General features: G+C 51.1%; 1 protein-coding gene across 1 annotated transcript; it reads right to left on the bottom strand.

Moving 5' to 3' along the window:
- Nucleotides 1–6767: 6767 nt before the first annotated feature.
- On the bottom strand, nt 6768–16768 carry LOC134142939 (uncharacterized). The gene is made up of 2 exons (XM_062580509.1): nt 16714–16768; nt 6768–11609 (listed from the first exon to the last, which is right to left on the bottom strand). The coding sequence occupies exon 2, from the start codon at nt 11540–11542 to the stop codon at nt 7076–7078; it is 4467 nt and encodes a 1488-aa protein (XP_062436493.1). The 5' UTR covers nt 11543–11609; nt 16714–16768; the 3' UTR covers nt 6768–7075.
- Nucleotides 16769–20616: the final 3848 nt, after the last annotated feature.

Here is a 20616-nt window from a genome sequence, read left to right as displayed (position 1 = left end):
GCGGAGCAGAGACCGCCTGGGAGGCACGGCCCACCAACCGACACCAGTCACGACAAGAACCTGTGGAAAGCCCATGAAATAAATATAAAAAACTATTTACAATATTAGATCTGTGAGCATGATGTGAGAGAAAAACGCCTTTTCCTGCCCCCCCCCCCAAGCTTAAAAAGTAGGTTAGCATCCTGCTGCCTAGCACAACACTATCTTACATGGCACCTACACATAATATATATTCACATTTCATTTTAAAATTAGGTACTCTTACAAACAGACTTTTACTTAGAAAACATTGGCTAGCAATGCAGTCGGAGGCACCACCCGGCCTCCGGAGCGACGGGCGAACCAAGGCGGCCGAAGCCGTCTGGGTGTCTCTCAGATTTCCAGGCTGCCCCGAAGCTGCCAACGTGCCCTGAATCAAAACCGCCAGCTGCCCCCCGCTGCCCTCGCGGGAAGGGGTGGAAGTGCTCTTGAAACAGCGGGCTCGGCCACGGAGGGAGGGGAGCGGGGACCACGGTTTCCGCTAAGCCTAGGGGGGATCTTAATACAAACGCGAACTCCTGAGAACATCTTAGAACAGATGGATTCATTTCACAACCACCAAGCTAAAGGATGGGCCGAACGGACGCTACAACACAAGGGGAACGCGCGCGACGCAGGGAAATCACATCCTCGTGGTTTTCTCAAAAAACCTACAGCTACCAAAAAAAAAAAAAAAAAAAAAAAAGCTACAGTGACGTCCCGGGCAGGGGGATGAACCTAACCCTGCCTCATCCGTAGCCTGTCCAGACACACGACCTGAGGACACAGACCCTCCCCAGCGGCCCCGGGGCTTCTCCGGGGAGGAGGTGCTGAGAAAGATGCGTTTGCTGGGGCTCGCCCCTCTCCCCGCAGAGGCCAGCGGGAGCAGGAGGTGGGCAGTTTGGCACGCACGCCTGAGGAGCAGCGGGCTGGCATTGAGAGCTGACGGGCTCGAGACCAAAAGGACCACAACCAAAGGACTTTGAAACAAGCAGAGCGTCATGCTGAGACCTCGCTGCACCTCTTAGGACAACCCCTGGGGTGGTGGCAGCCCACCGCAGGTACTGAGAGTCCTGAGCGGAGGGCAGAGGGCCTGAATTCATTTTGCTTGCCTAGCCCCCCAGAAAAAGATCAGCAACGTGGTGGAAAACTCGTCTGAAAGCACTGGTGCCTGCTAGATAGCTCTTTGGAGAAAGATTGCTGCGAAGATGCACTGCTGAAGAGTTTGCAGAAGGACACAGAAACACCACTGCACATAAATGACTAGCTGGTAAAAATGACCTTAATAGTGATGGTTATTAAATGTGCACATCTTTTGGATACACTGCATGCACCCAGTCAGCAGAGAAACAGACTTGAGGAATATCATTGCTAGGTGACAAGCTAACAGCTACAGATAGGAGGAGCCACCCTGCACTCAAACGGCTTTTGATACAGCCCTTGAACATGGCGGGCACATGTAAGACATAAATTTTGACTCTGAGCACAGCAGTCCTAGCCAAGCAGCCCCTCCTGAAGGTTAAGTAATGCAGCGCATTCCTGACTACATGAACTGTGAAGACCCAGAGCTGCCAATGATGACAAGACGAGAAGAAAGGTTAACCGAGCAAACGGGAGAGGTGGCCTAACAGGAGAGGCTCAGCAAGGAGATCTGCAGAGATGCAGCTCTAGGAAGATGCTACTCCAGATGTATGGAATGGGGAGCTGGGAAGGAGTCTGGTTTCAAGAATATGATGAGCAAGTGCCCAGCAGGGAAAGACAAATTAGTAAATAGAGGAAATATCCTTAGAGAGATGCATGGCTTATTATATGGGACAAGTTTAAGAAGAAAAATGCTGAAAAACAGAAATGGAAATTCAGAGTGAGTTGAGAAGACAGCAGAATGGCTTCTAGCATTTGAAGATGTCCACAACTCCAGGGCAGCAGCAGTAACAGCATTTGGCTCTTGCTGAAATCAGGGATAGTGAAAAGAGACAGAGTGGGGGGCTGCAGGGTGCACAGAGAGGGAGGCTGTGGAGCAGAGGATGGCACTGTGGTAGTGCCAGTGGGCCAGTCTGCAACCTTAGTGGATGGAAATGCAGTCGATGCCCCCGTGGAACAGAGGGCAATGAAACACATAGCTTATTTCCTACCATTCATTAAGGTCATCTACAGTTCCCTGTGCATCCATTTCATTGCGTGGAAACCACATTTATTTGGCACAGGCTGCTGAGAAAGCACAGGCCATGCCTCAACAGCGTGTAGCCAGGTGGCAGAACAAACAGAAATAAGCAGTGCATGTCCTAAGTCGTTAACCAGGCGCAACAGGTTATATATGTGGTATTATCTCTGTGTACGTTTGTATCTCCGGTGCACCATTCTAGCTGAAACGTGGCTGCATGGAAAGAAGAAATGCCAAAGTAAACCGGGAAGAGAGTAATGCAACATGAAGATGGATTGGAAGAAAGAAAAGGAGAAAAAATTCAAACATCTGCGCGCTCATCAAGCAAACCTAGCTGCCCCGCCGATGCCACCCTGCCTGGCAGTCACCTGATATACACTGTAATTTGCTTGTAAATCAAAACGTTTCTTCCTCCCTCTCAAAAATAAAGGACTCTCAAAAGCAAGTTTGTGAAGCACATCAGAAAAATGTCTTGTAACATGTCTTCCTGAGAGCAGCGAGTTCCTGGGCATCTGTGACAGCAAAAAAAAGGAGGCCGGCAAGAAGCTGAGAGTGTCCTCAAAGCAGATAGCCCTACCATTTTTCTAGAGAGGATGAGGATTTCCAGCCTACCTCACCCCGGGGGCACCTATCCCAGTGTGTGGGGGGGGTGTAACTCAGATGATTGCACAAGGCTGTAACTCAGAGAACTTGTAATGAAGCACCAGTGTTCCCAGCACCACTGGGGCCGGACAGGTGGTGCCAAAGTGCTTGCTGCAACTTCCAGCCACAGGTGATAGCTTCACACCACCCATCTCTTGGCAGACATGAGCCCTCTTTGTAAAAGCTTCCTATATTGCTGCACCCTCGCAGGCAAGGGTCTCCTCGCGTGGGTGAAAGCCTCCACCAAGCTCAGTAGCTGCAGGAGTAAATGATCCTGCCAGCTCCTTGCAAACAGCACGTTTTAGAGGGCAATCACACCATTTTTCCTCAAGTCAAGGTCGTAATTTTTAAACAAGGGTGAGTTGTTGTGAAGAAAGGCAGAGACAGCGACCAGAGCAGCTCCTCTTCTGAGTGGGATTTACTTGTACAGCTAGCAAGACCTTGGCAGAAGCTGCCTAGCCAGGAATGAGCCCCGAGGACGGAGAGCCTCCAAGTGGAGCCAGCACCGGGGATGCCGCTGTGAAGGCAAAGGGACCACGGCGGCTCTGAAGAAGGGAGTCCCAGCACAGAGTGGGAGCACCCGATTGAAGCCGTGGGAGTCCTGACCATGGCGGCCGCAGGATGCCTCCGGCCCGTGGGGGCAGCCCAGCTCCGCAGACCCTGCAGACCTGCTGCTCCCTGACCCTGCAATGGCCCCAGACACCGCGCTCCCACTGGCCGCCTAGGCAAGACCCCCGCGAGGGGGCACGCTGCTCGTGCCTGACCTCAACTGGTCCCAGTCCTCAGACCAAATGAGCCCATGCAGCAGTTTGGAGCAATTATATTTTAAAGAGGTTTTTTCTCTAGGAAAAACAAACAAACAAACAAACCCTCAGAATTACTTGTATTCTCCTCCCTTGCTTTCTGAGGAAAGAAATAACAACAACCCACAAGGCTCAGCCCAGTCCAAGCCAGAACCCCCATTTCCTCCCCATCCTCACACAAAACACACACTTCTACACACCCTTATTAAAAGGTACAGAAATTCAGATTTACATCTACCAGGCAGAGCCCAGCTCCCATTAAAAGTCAGTAGCATCTTTGCACAGATTTTACAAGCGTTACGCTTTGAGCAGGACACACTGGATCTAACGTAGCAGTTCCAAGGCTTGCTGAACCCCTCTGACATCCCCCAGGCACGGACACAGCTGCTAGTTCGAGGTGAGCAGGGCCTGGGACAAGCTGCACATGCACTGAGTCTCAAACCCGTGCCCAGTCAGGGAGGCTCCACCAAACTAAGCCAAACCACAGCAAGACAACAGTATACTACAGACCAAGAAGGCAAGTTCAGAGCAGTGGGAAAAATACGGTTTTCCTTTCAACATCTCTTGACTTCTCCCCACGACAGGTCCTGGCCACTCCTCTCTGGAGTTGAGGCCTGGCTGCAAGTTGTTCCCATCAACTTCTAGACCAAGCAGCAGGTACCAAACTTGTGAGTAGTGCAAAATTGGGAGAGATGCTGGGACACTCTAGCACCAGTCCCGCACCAGTGTGAAGCCTGCTATTTCAGGCCTGTGCCCTGCTAGCACCAGATGCTCCACACTCTCCTAGAGCTCGGGGCTGGGGAGCCCATGGGCCGGGGAGGAAGCGAGCCCTCTGCCTGCAGCACCATGTCCAGAAAGCCTCTTCTGACCCTCTTTGTAGCAGTTTTATCCCAGTGAGGCTATTGCCCCAGAAGTACGTGAGACAGAAAGCAGACCAGCCCGTACTCACCAGCAGAAGTCTGTGAAAAATTGAGAGCAAGAAAGAGGGAGAAGGTCTCAAGGAAAGCTCCTGGCCGCCTGAACAATTCTGCACCTTCCTGCAGCCCGGCACACACGCTTCTAAAGCAAAGGTGAACGACAAGGAAAGGGGTTTGCTGCAGGGTGGCTTGCGGGGAGGTAGCAGGCATCCCCCGGCATGCACACGGTCCCGGCAGCCCAAGGGGAGAACAAGAGCCCAGGCGTCCCGGGCCCACGGCTCTGCATAGGGGCTGCCCTACAGGGAGGAAGCAGGAGGAATGCAAATTCAAGTAGAGAAGCAAGAGGGAAAGAAAACTTGTAAGAAAGGTATGGATCAGTCATTTAACTGCAATCAGCGCCCTCCTTCCTCCCATCTCTCCCAAAATGCTTTTAAATCTTTCCTGATGGAATGTTTGACATATTTAATACATGCAGTAAAAATTAAAGTAATAGATAACTTCACGTTAATCTGTACAGGGACTGACGAGCTAGATTTAATCACTTCATAGCTGTTCAGAAAGTTAACTTATTCTAGCATGATTCAAAGGAAAGGTAAAGGATTTTTTTTTAAAAAAAATCAGTCATTTCAGAGTAAGAGAAGAACGTGCCACAGACTCGTGCACATCAGCACTGGGGGAAGGGAATACCTGATCTCCGTGGGAGAGCTGGAGGTGCTCTGCAAAGGACGTGCAAGTCTCCCCCACTTTGTTTCACCCTCTGTACTACGAGGGTACAACGGAAGATTTAAAGACAGTAATCTGCTTCCCACTGCCGGTCCACAGGCTGCGGGAGCCGGGGTTCGGTGCCCACTGGGCAAAGCGATTCCCTTTGCAGCTGAGCCGTCTCTGGCCTCCAGCCCCACAAAGCTCTTCCCCGAACGCAGCATCCTGCCCCGAAAGCTTGCAGGGAGCAGGCACAGAGCTCGCAACAAGAAAGCGGCTGCGGGAGGTCAGAGCCCACGCCGCCACCGGCGCTGTGCCTTCTGAAAGGAAGGAGGTTCACTCCGAGACTCGGACAGACTTCGGGCAGCGACTCAAAAATGCAGCCGCGGAGCTGAAACGGCCGGCCACGCATCGGCACCGAGCGGAAACCAAAGCGGTCGCTTCCAGCTGCCGAGCGTCTCTCCCTGCGAGCGCCGGTGCAGGGCGCGGGAACGCGGCGCTCTGCCTTGCTTACAAGTTTTCCTCCGAGATGCTAGGCTTGGGCTACTCTCTTCCACCACTCCTCGCTGACTTTTCGACGTGCTGTGCGGGTTTGCGCGGGAGAACCGCAAGGGTGCTGCGCAGGGCAGAGCTGCGCGAAGGCCTGGCTGAGCCCCCTGCTTTAGACTCCACAGCACTGAGACACAAGCAAGGACAAAACAACTGCACCTTGTAAGCAGAAGGATGAGAGGGAAATTATATTAAAAAAAAAAAATTTAGTCAGACCCTTATCTCGACCTCATTCCAAACACTGAGAACCCTGGTCTAGGAGGGCGCTACGCAACAAGTGCACAAGGACTCACCGCGAGGGCCAAGACCCCCCACCTACAGAGAGCACGAAGAGCAGAAGGAAGCCAGGCCTGCAGAAAGCAAAAGACTCAGTCTTTAGCAAAGAGCTGATGGAACCACTTTGCCATAGAGACCACAGAAATCAACACTGGCGCAGCCAAATGAGGACGGGAGAAGGCGTTGTGTCCAAAACCAAGACGGAACAGCACCGATTCATCCCTGTTGCCAGCAGAAGGGAGGATGAACGCAGCCCAGCACGCCTGCCCAGCAGCAGTGGATGTGACAGACCAGCGCCCAGTATCCACACAGCATCTCCTTTGCCTTTTCAGTTTGACTGGGACCACCCCACCTCAAGGCCTGTGCAACGGGAGAGCAAGACAGTGATCAGAAGTACACACACGAGTAGCTAGTTAATACTTTTATGCAGGTAACAGCATGGGACACCAGCAGCTGCTACTAATGAACCGACAAACGACAGATTTAGCTTTTTCTCCCTCCTTGATGGAAAATGGTTTTGGTTTTGCTTTAAATGCCACTAGTAAGACAGACAGAATTAGGACTCTGAAGGAAAAGGAAATGTTTGCGTGCACTGAAAGGCTGCTGAAAGCTACTTCATGTGCACAAAGGTGGTTTTCTTTCTGCTACAGTACAAGTGCTTGTGCCTCAAGTATAAAATGCAAGCCTCCAAATCACACAGACGAGCTACTTATTTTTATTTTTAAAGTGATAAATAAGGCACTGTACTTTTAACTAAAACTGCCTGGTTCCAAGTTTAAAAATCCAAGGAACATTCAAACTGCAGAAACTTCCTTCTGAACAGCAGAGACAGACAGGCTGATCTCTTCTCTGTCTGAGACATATCTTCCGATGCCTAAAATCATGGGCGTTATCCTTTAACTGCGGATTTTTAAAGGCTTGCTACAGCTTATAAAAGCAGCTTTAGTTAATGCATGGTAAAGGGTTACTACTATACAAGAGTTTTGTACATGGCTACCAGTTCTTTGCTATTTCGTATCCAGTCGTGAGCGCTTGCTGTGCGAACAGTCAACTTTTGCCCTCAGCTTCCTCTTGCCCTGCACCCCACTGCTCTCCTGCATCTTCTTCATGGACCTTGTCAGGGTTTTCCCACTGCTGGGCTTCTTGTTGGCCATCTTCTGTGACCGTGTTGAAGACTCCCCCAGGGGCTTCTGCTTCTGAGACTTGGCCAGCTCCTCATGGCTGGGAGGCAGCACGGCCCGTCGGCTCGTGTTTTCCTTGCCCTTCCGCATGGGGAGCCGCACTTTCTCAAGCTGCCTTTTCGGGGCTCTCTTCTCTTTCAAAGATATCTTTTTAGCAAGCTTATTGCTTCTCTCCATGGCAGCTTGCTTTCTGGTTGCAGGAGCTTTTGTGCTGACCTCCGAATGCTTTATTTTACTGGCTTTCTTGGCAGGCAGCTTGTCTTTACTGGAAGAGCCTGACCGCTCCTGCATGCTGCCGCTCTCCTTCAGTGTCCTCTTCTTTCTACTGAGTTGGAGGTCAGATTTGGGTGAGGGGTCCTCCTGGGACTTGCTTTTTCCTTTCCGCCCCTTTCCCTGCCCTTCTACTGATGGAGATTTAGCAGGAAATGCATCCGCTTTGATCTGCAAGGCCAGTTTTGGAGACATCAGTGGGTTGATGCACACGCTCTTCCGGCTTTGTTTGCCCTCTACGGAAGGGTGATCTCCCGGGCCATCGCTCTTCTTCTCTGCCTTCATCATGCGATGCTGGGCTCGGAGTTTGCCCCGCAGATTGGAGTATTTCCGCAGGATCCTCGTGCTTGCCTGCGTGGGCAAGCTTGGAGTGGACTGAACGTTTTTGTCTTCGCTCACTTCTTCAGAGCTGGCTTCAGAGGGAGACGTCTGATTGGGACCAGTGGTTTCTTCAGCCTCTGCTTTTTCAGCATTCTCTCGAATTTTGGCCCACAGCTTTTGGTTCTTCAGGTTATTCCGAGCTGGGGTAGTTGCAGCAAATTTCTTGAGGTGTTTTTTCAAACGTTCAGCTTGCAGTGAGCTGGGATAAAGACTAGAAGAGGAATACTTCTGCAGGGGGACCTTGATGGGTGGTATCTCTCCTGGGAGACGGGTGTTGAGTTTCTTCACAATCACTAGAGATCTGGTTTCAGTTGTCTCCAGGAACCATTGGCAGATGTCAGACAGCTTAAAGGCCTTCATAAACAACATCTGGACGGGAGAAAGCTTCTGAACTTCCAGTGACCCTCTACTTTTCCGTGTCCTTTTCTTGCTTTTCCAAATCTCTTTCAGTTTGTCGGCTTTGTTCTTCACCTTGGGGGTCGGTTGCACTTCCTTTTCCAGCTGAATCCAGCCCTTCTGAACTTTCATATACTGGGCATTGAACTCGGCAATGAGCTCCTGGTTTTCCTCTTCAGCACACCACTCCATGAACTTTGGTTTGCTGTCAGCTGTGTCTACATCCTCCAAAGCTGAGGAGTCATCATTCCCTGAACTGCATTCATCCCTCAGTTTGGGGATTGCTTGCACAGACTCCTTCCCCAGTGCGTTCTTTTTTGCAGGGCCTACAGGTGCAGGTGTGTGTCTTAAGTTATAAAACTGCAGGGCTATCTTTTTATGCTTCACAGCCTTTGCTGGAACATGCTTGCTTCCACCTCTGCTGCTGGGACACGGAGGTGAATTGGTCACTGGCTCAAAATTCTCAAGTTTCTCTTTGTCCATGGCACTGTCAGCACTCTCCTCCTCCTCCTCCTCCTCCTCCTTTGCACTGTCATCGCCTGGTTTCACTTCCACTTGCTCTGCATCATTTGCAGCCATACTGCTTTCCTGAGGAAGGAGAATGCTCCTCTTCTCAGAATCAGCCTGGACACAGATTTCCAGCATCTCACCTGCCTGACTTTGGCCGTCTTTAGCAGGGGGGTCATCTTTTGAGGATTTTTCTCCCTCTGCTGCAGTCTCTTTTGCTAGGATGCTTTTATAGGTTTGTCTAGTAGTGACACCGTTCTCCTCACCTGGCAGCTGCTCAGGGATGCTCTCTGGAGCTTGGTCAGTGCTCAACCCCTCACTGTTCCTGAGCAGCGTTTTATGGAAGCAGTCATTTGGGAAGTGCATGGATGCTACCCCATCCAGCTGCACTTCTCTCTTAAACCGCTTAGCGCCAGGACTCTTGGAGAGTTTGATCTGAAGGCAAGGAAGCTGCACAGAGCTGGAAGAGCCAGCTTCCTCAGCACTGCCCTCCATGGGCGGCTGCGACTGCTGGCTTCGGAGACGCCGGTCTGATGCCACAAGCACTCTCCTCCCTTTCTTTCGCTTCTTGTCTAGACTCTCTTTAGAAGAGATGGAGTCTTTCCCTGCTGCTTCTGAGCCCTCAGGCTCAGGCAGCATTTCACCTTCAACAAGCTCTTTCTCATCTGGCAGACTATTATTCTGCACTGTCTCCCCTTCCAAGATTTCAGAAAGGCCTGTGTTGGCTGGCGTGACCTCCTCTTGCTCAAGTGAGCTGTCACCCAGCATGCCTGGTAGTTCGGCTTCTGGTTTAGCGTCGATGCTTTTGTTCACATCTGGACACTGCAAGGTGGCAAGGGGCTCTGGGGGACACTCCCCTTGCACAGCGGCAGGAGGCTCATCAGGAATGTGCAGGTCCAGAGAGCACGCAGAGGGCTCTGCAGGATGCACCCCAGAGGGCTCCACGTCTCCAGTGCCTGGAAGCTCAGCAGGATCCCTCACATCAGCACCGACCAGAGGTGCAGTGTCCACAGCAGCAGAGGGCTGCAAAGGAGACCTTGGCTCTGGGCTGGCAGGAAGGTCTGGAATAGTTTGTATTTCTGAACCTGGGGAACCTTCCTCCCTGCCGGGTGATTCCAAGACAGGAAGGGCTGTAAAATCTGCAGCCTGCGTGCTGCTGCTGTCTTTGGGCCCACTCTCCCCAGGGGAATCCAGCCTGCTGCCAGCCTGCCAGGAAATGGTGCCTCCAGCTCTTGCCTCCCCTCTTTCGGTGGGAGGGGAGCTCGGGGGCTGTGAGCTGGCCGAGTCATCCTCTTTCTGAGGACTAGGTGGAGCAGAGAGAGAAAACAGGGGCACAGCGATAGCAGCTTCCCTTGACCTCAGTGCCCAGGTATCCCGGGGCTCGCGTTCAGAGCCCAAATCAGCTCTCTCTCTAGTTTCTCTGCCGGATGGTGCTCCTTTAGCCAGGAGCCTAAGAGAAACCCTTTTCTCACCTTCCCTTCCTGCCCCCAAAGGCCCACCCCCTGAGAGCACCAGAGTTGGCTTAGTGCTTACTAGCGTTTCTGTTCTCAGTGCCGGGCTGTTCCCTCTTTCCTCCGCCCGGGAGCTTTTAACCAGAGTGCGGACCGTTGGGAGCTCGCAGCACTCCCCGTTGAAATAATACCCTCGCGTGCTCTTCCTCGCCGTCTTGCGGGACGCCACCGACCGCTGGCTCTCGAAGTGGCACTCCGTGATGGGCTGGCTGATGTAGACGACGTCGCACTGGTTGTCGTAGTCGTTTATCCTCAACCCCGATGCCTTTTTGCTCTTGCGGGTGGCACGGGCAGAGGCCGCCTTGGCGCGGGGGTGCCCGCCGGGGGCCCGGGGGGCGGCTGGCGCGGCGCTGGCGGACAGCCAGCCCTCTTTGGAATTCTCTAGCGGGCCCTTGTCGCCCGGGTGCAGGTGGCAGCCCGCCTTGCCCTTGGCCGCGGCCTGCAGCAGGTGGTTTTCTTGCTTTGGTCTCGCGTCTGGTTCTTTCGCATCGAAGTCCTGGTGCAAAGATGCTTTCGAGCTGCACTGCAAAGCATTCTCCTTGTCAGCTCTGCGAGGAGAGTTTACCATAAAGCCAGAATCCCAAGTCTCTTCAGGTAAAGCTTTGAAAGAGTTCTTTTGGGACCCCAAACAGCTGTCTAAGCTGTCCTCACTGCCATTCACATTTGCCACTTTGACAGAGATATAGCCTTCCACGAGAGTCTTACCTGCTACCTGCTCTTTATTGTCCTCACACTTTCTGACACCAGTTTCTTGCTCGCGTCCAGCGGCTTGTCCTTCCAGGTTCTTTGCGGCATGATGCAAATTCAAAGAGGAAGAGTTCAACATGCTGAGGTATCCTTGGGTGGAGCTATCCTTTGGACTAGCAGAATTAAGTCTAGTAATGGGGATTTCAGAGAAGTCTCTTTTCAAAGCAGGACTGGAGCTCTCTGCTCTGTCCGTAGACTTCAGCTCTGTAGGCTGCTTCGGGGTTTGTCCTGTAACATGCAGGGTGCCATCAGACCCTGACAGTCCTGGGTCTGAGGAAGAAGGGTGCTTCGATTCAGTACAAGCAGCACCCTTATCCTGATTTTCAGTGCTTCGCTGGCTGCAACCAGAGCCACAAGTAGAGGCCTCCATGCTTTCAGATTCAGGCAACTGCTGGCCTTCAGAGTCTGGTTGTACTTCAGTGTATATGTCGTTTAGCACACGAATGAATTGCTTCTGGTGATGCGTACACAGTCTGACCATAAACTTTTCCAGTGGAGACTTCGGCTGATTGTTAGAGTCTATTGCTATCGTCTCTGCTGCATCCTCACTAGAGAGACAAAGAGAGAAGCAATCAGTACACGCCCCAGGGAACAAAAGTTTATGCTGCAAAACTGGAATAACCCTTCTCCTCCCACTTAGACATATCAATTGCCTGATCTCCAGGTGAGATCAAGCATCCTGTTGTCATGGCAGGTCTCTCTTTAGGCCCTAGTGTGCACTCTTACGTAGGGATATTACAGGCAGGATATGAAATGCACTTTTGTTTGCCTCCCAGTGCTACAGCACCCATAATTACATTTCTAGCTAGGATTTCCTAGACAGAATTAGGTAAGTAGGTACCACGTGACAACTGCAAGGCAAATTTAAGTTTCCTAGAGAAAATGAGATCTACTCTATACAGAGTGCCTGCTGTAGAAGGCCCAACACTTCTGGGACCCACCAGAATGACTGCACACACTTCATCTGCACATCCAGGATCTTTGGGAGCAGAGATCCCAGAGAGGCTGCCAGATATCAGAAATCTTAAATTACTGGAAGTCTTCAAATTCTGCTTACTTCTAGGTAACAAAAGAGGATTAGCCAAGGCAAACTGAGCAGACTGTAGCCTGAGCTGCCTTCGGGGCAGTCAATGGAGAAATTTTGGAGGATTCTCAGTCTGCAGGACACACACGCTGATGCACCCTTCCCTGGCACAGTGCCTTGCCATCTGCAAGGACCTTTGATTTACTGCCATTTAGAAAGTTTGTTGTGAGATGGACTGAGTGTCGACTTGCAGCAGTCGCCCAGAAAAGTCGGTTTTTACAGCACTGCTGTCTACTGCATCGCTGCCACCAGCTGCCACCTCTTAAGCAGAGACAACTATCATTTACCTGCTCAGCAGAGGCAATTAATTAGGACTTCCTCAAGCAGAAGTTAAGGGCTAGCCTAAGCCCAGTGTTTGCATGAAGCTGTTATTAGTGCAATGCCAAGCAGTATTATAAAAACTGTATCCTTTACCAACAACACAGATCATTTCTCCTCCCTCCAAGGGCTGACTGGGTTACGTGTGTTTAGCACTCATGCTGTCTGTCGTGAGACCTCTACCAGCAATTTGGTGTTGCTTTGGAATAAATCTTGCACCTTGAACCTCACTTACTTTTGACATTACCTGAGAAGTGAAAATTATTCCCTCCTGCTCTTCCTTCCCCCCCCCCCCAACCGCCTTCCCAGGATGACTCACAGCTCGGGCTCACAAGGAAGAGCAGAGCTCAGGAAGCTGAGGAGGCTTATTGACCCCTGCCAGTGAATCACTGCTGCTGGCTGCTGTACGGCATTTTACAGAAACTTTTGTCGAGTCTGTGTTGCTCCTGCAGCAGGCCAGCAGATGACTGGCAGGCTGCATATTTTGCCCTGCTCAGGGGGCTAGAAACCCCAGCAGGAGGTTGGCAATGGTCTCAGCTGCCCTGAGCTGCTGCTGTCCCTGCTGCTGAACTGGCTCCCCTGGGCTCCGGCACTGTGCCATGGAAACCAGGGTGAGACCCTCTGCGGGAGAGGGATCAACTTTCTCGGATACATGAACCATCGCTAGCGTCGGATGCTGACCTCACTTGATCGGCTGGGTTGAGGGGAGCAACGCTAATCGCAGCATTCAAGGCAAGGCTGGAGAAAAGCAGCTTTATCTATAATGGCTTCATTGGGTTTTCCCTGAATATGCTGCCAACACTTGCTTTCAGTGCCCCCACAACGCACGAAGGGCTGGTCAGGCAGGCAGGGAGGAAGCACCCCTGAGTCAGGCGATTCGCAAGCCGAGACTGACTGATAGAGAGGGAGGAGGAGAAAAAGTCAGTGAATTGAGACAGTCGTGCTAGGTGGCATGGCACGTGCCAGAGCAGGTCTCTGGGAAGTCCTCACCTCCTCTACTTACTTACTTTGTTTCTACTTTGTTTCTGGCCACTGATAAACATCGGGGAGGCACCGCAAGCAACCTGCACCCCCCAGGAGCCTTGGGGTCTGATCCAAAACTCGGCCAAGGGCAGGAAAAGATTCCCGCAGGCTGGTTTGGGCTCTGATCCTGGCCACTTGGCGTTTGCACCCACTCTCCTCTTCACCCAGAAATGTTAGGCTGAAGCCAACGACCTAACAACAACCCAACAACCTGCTCTAAGCATCTGCTAGGCAGCCCCTTTACTTTCTAGTTTGCCCAGATTTTAAGTATAACAAGGCTTCACATCTCAATCATGACCACACAGTTGCTTTAAAAGCCTCTCAGGCGGGGTTTTACCGAAACTGCCTGGGAAGGCCGGGCGAGTCGCACTCCCTGAATGGACTTTAACACTTCCAGAATATATTCCCCAGGTTAGCAATAAACAACATACCTCCAAACTGCTTTACTTCAACCAGGTGAGAACGCCCTTCAGCAACCTTCTTAACTGGCTCTACCTGGTGCTGCTAGGACTTTCAATTTGCAATGGCTGGGATTAATTTAAATAAAAATGCTCAGGTACAAGCTGGCCCCCCTCCAGAGCTCTGCATAGGCAGGGTTATGTCAGAGAGGATCTTTTACCCAGCCCAGCTCCTCCCCTTGCCCTGCTGAATAACAATGGAGATAGGAAAAAAAAAAACTTTCATCCCCCTCCAAGAGGAAGGAGAGGAGAGCTGGGAGCCGGGCACTTTGCAAAGAGACAGACGGAGCTCGGCAGAACTTTTCCTCCGCTGCCACTTTTGCAAAGGCGGCGGGGTGCTTTCCTCTTACCTGGTGGGAAGCCCAGCTCCTAAGAGTGGCAGCCATTTTCCCCGAGCGAGCCTGAATTTATAACGGCAGCGGCAGAGGTGTGGCCCTGCCCGGCCCACCCCGCCGCCACGCTCCCCCGCGCCGCCGCCTCGCAGGGATTTTGAATGGCGGAGGACAGGGAAGTGGTTACGGTGGCAGAACAGCAACCTTCTTCCTCGTCAGGGTCGCTTGCGGCGTTAAATGCAAATGCCTGCGAAGGAAGAGCCCAAGGCGCAGGCAAAGCGGTTGTCCGGGCCTGCGGCGAGGAGGAGGAAAAGGCCTGCTACAGCCTGGGCGATGCCTTGCTAGGGAGGGGATTACGGGATTTCCAGAGTGCCTAATTCGGGAGAAGGGAGCAAGGAGACCCATCTCGTGCTCGACAACACAATTCAGCTGCTTCTGCAGCCACGTTACGTGCAGGGTTCTCCACTTCCAGATCGGTTAGTCCCAAAGACTGAAAGCAATTCCCTGTCTCGAGCTCCTCTCCTCCTTCCTCAGCCTACCATGCTTTGGGTGCCTCCGGCAGCTTCTCGTTTTTCTGGGCCTCAGATAAGGCTCTCCAAGTCGTGCGCCCCCCAGCTCGACGGCACCGCTGCGGCCTCGCCTTTCCCCCGTCCTTCTGCGGAGCCGCCTGCCTCCCACGCAGCACAGCTGAGCCGCAGCCTGTTCCTCGCAGCTCCCGGCTCTCTCCGGGACGCAGCTTTGCGCTCCCTACGACCCCCGAATCTGCCTCTTGGCACTTCCCTAGCGTTTCCTGCCGTTTGTTTCTGTTCTGTTATTACTAAATAAAATGCACTCAAGACCATCCTCTGGCCCTGAGGCCAATGGACGCAGGATTGCCCAGTTCCTTGCTATTTAGCGCTGCAAGCCTCCAAGGCAGCATAGCCAAATGCAAACAGTGTATGCGGACTGGCACTGTTTAATGGACCAGAACAGAGATGTCCAGTGTGAGCCTTAGCTAAGAGGGTCACAACTAGAGGAACAGCTTTGGAAAAGAGCTTGATGTGCACTCAGGTGTAAGCAGAGAGTTTATTTCAAGTGCCCCACAGCTCTTTAGGCTGGGCTGCCTACAGATCGTGCAATCCGTTGCAGAGAAATCATTTATTTATATAGCTTATCAGAGAGGCAACAGAGAGGTGAGCTGATTACAGAACTTAAGTGCCGGCACTGGAGGAGCACACCAGGCACTAACCAGTTCTTCAGTCTGGCTGACAGAGATGCAATGAGAACTGAAGACTGATGGCAAACTCTGAGAAACAGAAATTAGGCACATGCTTTTAACAGGAAGAAAAACTACTCTTGGGAACTGAGCACCCCCATCTCTTTAGAGCTTGCCTTTCTGGAGGCACAGGTGGCCACTCAGAAGTTGCTGGGCTCAGTGGACAAGCAAAGAGGACATCAGTCCTCTTCTGTCCATACAGTCTACAGCCTTTTCCTCCACTATCCATGCTCACTCCTTCCCAGAATTTTCAGAAGCCTTAGTTTTTGGATGTGTATGAGGAATTCATCATCTCACCGGGTGGAGAAGCTGCAACCTGGCTAGTGTGGTACTAGGGCCAAAGAGCAAGGGGAGGCCACTCGCCAGGGACTCCATGCTTACGGGCAAGCTGCGGCAGCAGCTACAAGCTGGGATGGAGCACACGTGGATTTATTCCGTCGGGAGTGACATCCCACCTGTCAGCGTTGCTTCTCCGCAGCGCTTGGGAGGTGGCAGGTCTGCCCCTTCTGGCTGCCCGCACAGAGCTGCCCGTGCAGAGCCATAGCGTCCCGGGCTGCAGCACCCCGACTCCAGCTTGGCCACACGCATGCCCTACTGCCATCAGAAGGCACCTTAGCATCCCAAGTCAGTCTCCTCACCTGGTCCCCTCCCTACCTCCAGGCCCTGCAAGCTTTCCCAAGCCAGTCCTATTCTTTCCTCCTTTCCTGTTTGTCACAGAAGGTGTCAGAGGAATCAAGGGGCAGGAGCTGTCAGAGACACAAACGTAGCTGTTGCTACGCAACCGTCCCGGTGTAGCAATTAACGCTCAGGAAAACGTGCTGTGCTCTGAAGCTATTTGCATAGCTGCGTGCTGCAATACATTTGTTTGCATTGTGGCTCTACTGTTTAGTGGAGTTTGAAGTCAACCCTCCCCCCAGCTTTTGCTGGGGGGAACCCAGGGTTTCCAACAAAGGCCAGGCGGTTGTTAACGATGAGCCTCAGCGAAGGCGGTGATTTGTCTGCCAGTAACACCTAGAGCCTGCACAGGTATGGGATTTGCAAGGCTGGGGGATTGCCAGGGTGGGGGCAAGCTTTCCGAATTTCATCCTGCGCAGCCACGGTGGCCCACGGAGCTTTGCTCGCCTTGCCGAACCCGCTCCCGGAGCGGCCTTGACCCGCCGAGAGCACCCTCTGCGGGGTTACCTCGCCTCTCCTTCTCCTGGGGTGGCACGCACACGCCAAGCGTGACGCTGCGGTGGGTCTGTGAATGACACGTGTATCCTTACGGGCTGCCCGGGCACCTTGCGGGGTTCGGTATATTTTGGGGGGGGAGGGGGGGGAGGGGAGCAAGGGGGAAGAAAAGGAAGAAAGAGAGAGGGAGAAAGAAATCAACTGTTTCATACCTGGAACGCTGGTCTCCGAAAACCTGCCCATTGCCAACTGCAATCTTCTGGTTTGCCCACCCTAAGAATCTCACTATTGAACATGAAGCCTGTGCCCTTTTTGGGTTTCTTTTTTTAGCCCTTGAACATCAGTTTGATTGACTATAAGTTTACAGGTATGTTTTGTACCTCAGAGGCACAAGAAGCAGCAGCAGAACAAAAGTTCAAGGCTAAGTGTTTCTGTTCCTTTCAGACCACTCTAAGCACCAGGATTATAATTCTGTAAAAGAAACAAAACATAGCTATAAACTTATAAAATCCAATTTACTATTTTTACTGGGATGAGCTCTCCCCTCCCTCTCCTGCTGTTACGCAGCTGACTCGGTGCTGGAGCACACTGCTCCCACACACCCAGAGCAAATTGGAGGACCCCACCAACCAGCCAAAGGGAGCCTCCAAAACCTGCCTAAAACTGGAGACCTAAGAAATGTGGCTAAGAAAAAAGCCCGGCTTGTGAGGGATGCTTTTCACCAGCTGAACCCAAAGCACTAAAAACGCCCACTCCTATGACCCATATGTCTGAGATGGCATGTCTTGTCGCCCTCGTCTGAGATCACCATCCCTTTTGGTTTCATTTATTTTGCGGGGCAAATGGAAATTTCATTTTTGGGAGATGGCTAAAGAGGAGCGGTCTTTTAAAGGGAGCTGCCTCACCTGCTCGCAATGGAGTGAGCAGACCCCAGGGGCTTTGCAAATCTCACACGTTGAAGGTACAGCTCCGAGCACACTTGGAAGCAACGCAACTATGGGCTGCCAGCAAGGGCAGACTCGCCTTCCCCAGCCAGCGAGGCCATTGCATGTGGAGCCACGCTAGCGTCTTGCCCAACCACAGGGCAAAAGCTGGCTCTGGTTCAACTTGCTGAAGTGACTGTGCGAACGCTAAAGCCAACGGGGAAGGAACGAGGATGAGGCAGCAGGAGGTGGCACTGCCCACACCAACCTCATGGTCAGGTGCCTGCCAAAAACTAGCATCCCAAAGCAAGGGCAGCAAAAGGCAGTACAGGTTGCATCTTCCCTGCTCCAATTTGCAACCAGTATCTTGTTCAAATTCGCCTTTGCTCACAGCTGAACCTAAGAGCTCTGGCTCAGAAAGGGGGAGGTGTGGGGATACGGTGCTTTCTGCTGGCACTGCTCTGACCAGCGAGCCCTGGCAGAGGGTGGGCAAAACAGCCACAGGCAGTAATATCATAAGGCATTGCAGCATGATCTTCTGGATGTACCAGTTTAAATGACTATTTCCATCCTCAGAAATATGCCTGGAACCTAACACTCCCCACACAGATGAATGAGTCCCTTCACACCTCTGTGGGTGCTACAGTAATTCTCTCCTGCTGCACTGAAAAAATAGAAGAGCGGTACAGAAAGAGCTGAGGCTCAGCACAATGGCTAGCAAGGAGCAAGTATTTTTCTTCTTTAAATTAAAAGCTTAATTTGTGCAAAGCACAGCCAAAATAAATACAGAAATATTGCTACTGAGTTTTCAAAGCCCCTGAATTTATGCTGCCCTTGGTGATGTGCTTAGGGATTTATAAAGCTTGTATTTCAGCTGAAAAGCAGGAAGTAAGAAGTTATAGATGCTTTTGTTTGTTTGGGTTTTTGTCAGCTACATTTATTCATCAGTGTATCCAGGTAGTATAATAAAGCAGCTGACCAGATAAACAACAAACATCCATTACTGATTCAGACTTTTAACCCTTCAGAGTAGTGTCATTTTTAACATGATTTAAACATTTGAAAACACCTTCTGCCCACCTGTATCCAAATAAAAATCAAGCAGGTTTTACAGTAAACCACAGCCTCAAATACATTTATCTTTTCTGTATTCCTGTCATTGCCTTCTCTGCTCCCAACTTCTCCAAGTAACTAATCCAACCATATTGTATAGTGGTTTATCACCAGTTGTGATACTTCTAATGCAATACTTAATGACTAATTAAAAACCTTACCATTGAGCTATTTCTTTAAAACCAAGGGAAATTTATCCTGTTGGAAACATTATTCCATATACTATCTTTCAAAGGCTTTCTAGAAATGTCCTTGCTAATTTTTCTAATTATCAAGGACATTTGGGATCATCCCTTTAAGGAGAAAAATTACCATGAGTCTTTCTCTCTGAGACAGTACTCACAGTGTCTTCCCTGAGCTAGGGGCTCCAAAGGACGATAGCACCAGAAGACAGATTTAAAAAAATCACATACACAAAAAAAGTTCTTGAAAGGCTTTTCTGCAGGTTTGTATGTGTTTTTTAAAAAAATTATAGGCACCTAGATAAGGCAAGGAAGAATGTACCAGAGGAACCAGTCCTACAGAGCAGAAAGGGATGCCCTGAATATCTTAATATGTCACAGGTAGAACTTACGAATACGCACTGGCTCTGAACCTGCCGTTGGGCAGGTATGTGGCCTCCTCCCTGCTTCCAGCCCCACTGCTGTTGGCTACCTACCACCCTGCAGCAATTCAGGAATCAAGGTGCAACTCAGGAATCTGCTCTTGCTGACCAGGCACTTGCACGTGCACACATAGGGCAGCTGGACTCACTGCAACTGTAGAGGTCCCAAATCAGGTGAAGCCCTCACTGAAGATGCACTGATCAGAAGTAAATTCCGCCACAGAGTGGAAGAAAGCAAAAAGAAAACCCGAATGCAGCTGATCCCCTTCCCGCAGTTGCTCCTGAACCCAGCTCCGGCAGGCAGAGCCCTACGTCCAGGCACTACTTACTGACAGCTAGAAGTGTTCAAAGATTTTAAAGTCTGTAAATATCCAACTTCCCCCCGCCCCAAACAGATATGAGAGCGCCAATGCAGCAACGAGGCAGAGCACTCACTACAGCTAAAACACTGAGCACAACCACAGTCAGCCGAATCTCCGAGGGGCCGCTGGAATACATTTGGAGAATAGAGGGTACCTGGGGTGTAATTAACAGACGCTGGGGGATATGACCCCATTTCAGATAACCTGGAGATTCAGATAATTGGGACTCGGATAATCAAGGCTGTACTGTTAATAGAAACAGTTTCGCAACTCTAACTGCAGTGTTCCCCACATGCAAATGCTATATACTTCATGCCATGAGAATATCCACGTGAAAAAATGAATTAGCAGTTTGATACATGTCCGTATTATCCGTCAGCTGCTGTCCTGAGCAGCAAACTACATTTCTGCTCCCTCACTACGGACTGCTGCTCGGGAAATAGGTTAAGACAAAGAAAGTGGATTTCACCCCCAGGATGCCTGGGGGACGCGGCTGTCGCAGAGCTGATGGCTTAGGTAAGTTCTATTTTGAAAGTGGGTTAATTTAACTGCCATTCAACCACCATTAAATGATGTAGGTTAATTTTATAGTCAGATTACTATTAAGAAGCCAAAACATAAGGCAGGAAATATCTTTCTGCGTGCCAGCAGGGAGAGGCTTCCTCTGTGCTAAAGTACAGCCCCCTCCCTTCAACTCCAGCCTTTCATCCTTCCTTTCTAATTCTGCACATCCCTCCTTACTTCTTTATTTTAACCTTTGTTATTATTTATTACTGTCCTCATTCTCCCTCCTCCTCTTCTGAAGGGATTCTGTGATTCTTCCGTATCCCAGCCCCCAAATATTTTTCTCTTTCATTTCTGTGTTCGTAAAAGTCTTGGTGCTGAAGAAAGTCTAACAAATCCAAACCACATA

This window comes from Rhea pennata, chromosome 7 (assembly GCF_028389875.1).
Source record: "Rhea pennata isolate bPtePen1 chromosome 7, bPtePen1.pri, whole genome shotgun sequence".
NCBI lineage: Eukaryota > Metazoa > Chordata > Aves > Rheiformes > Rheidae > Rhea > Rhea pennata.
This window is presented reverse-complemented; position numbering and strand designations above follow the sequence as displayed.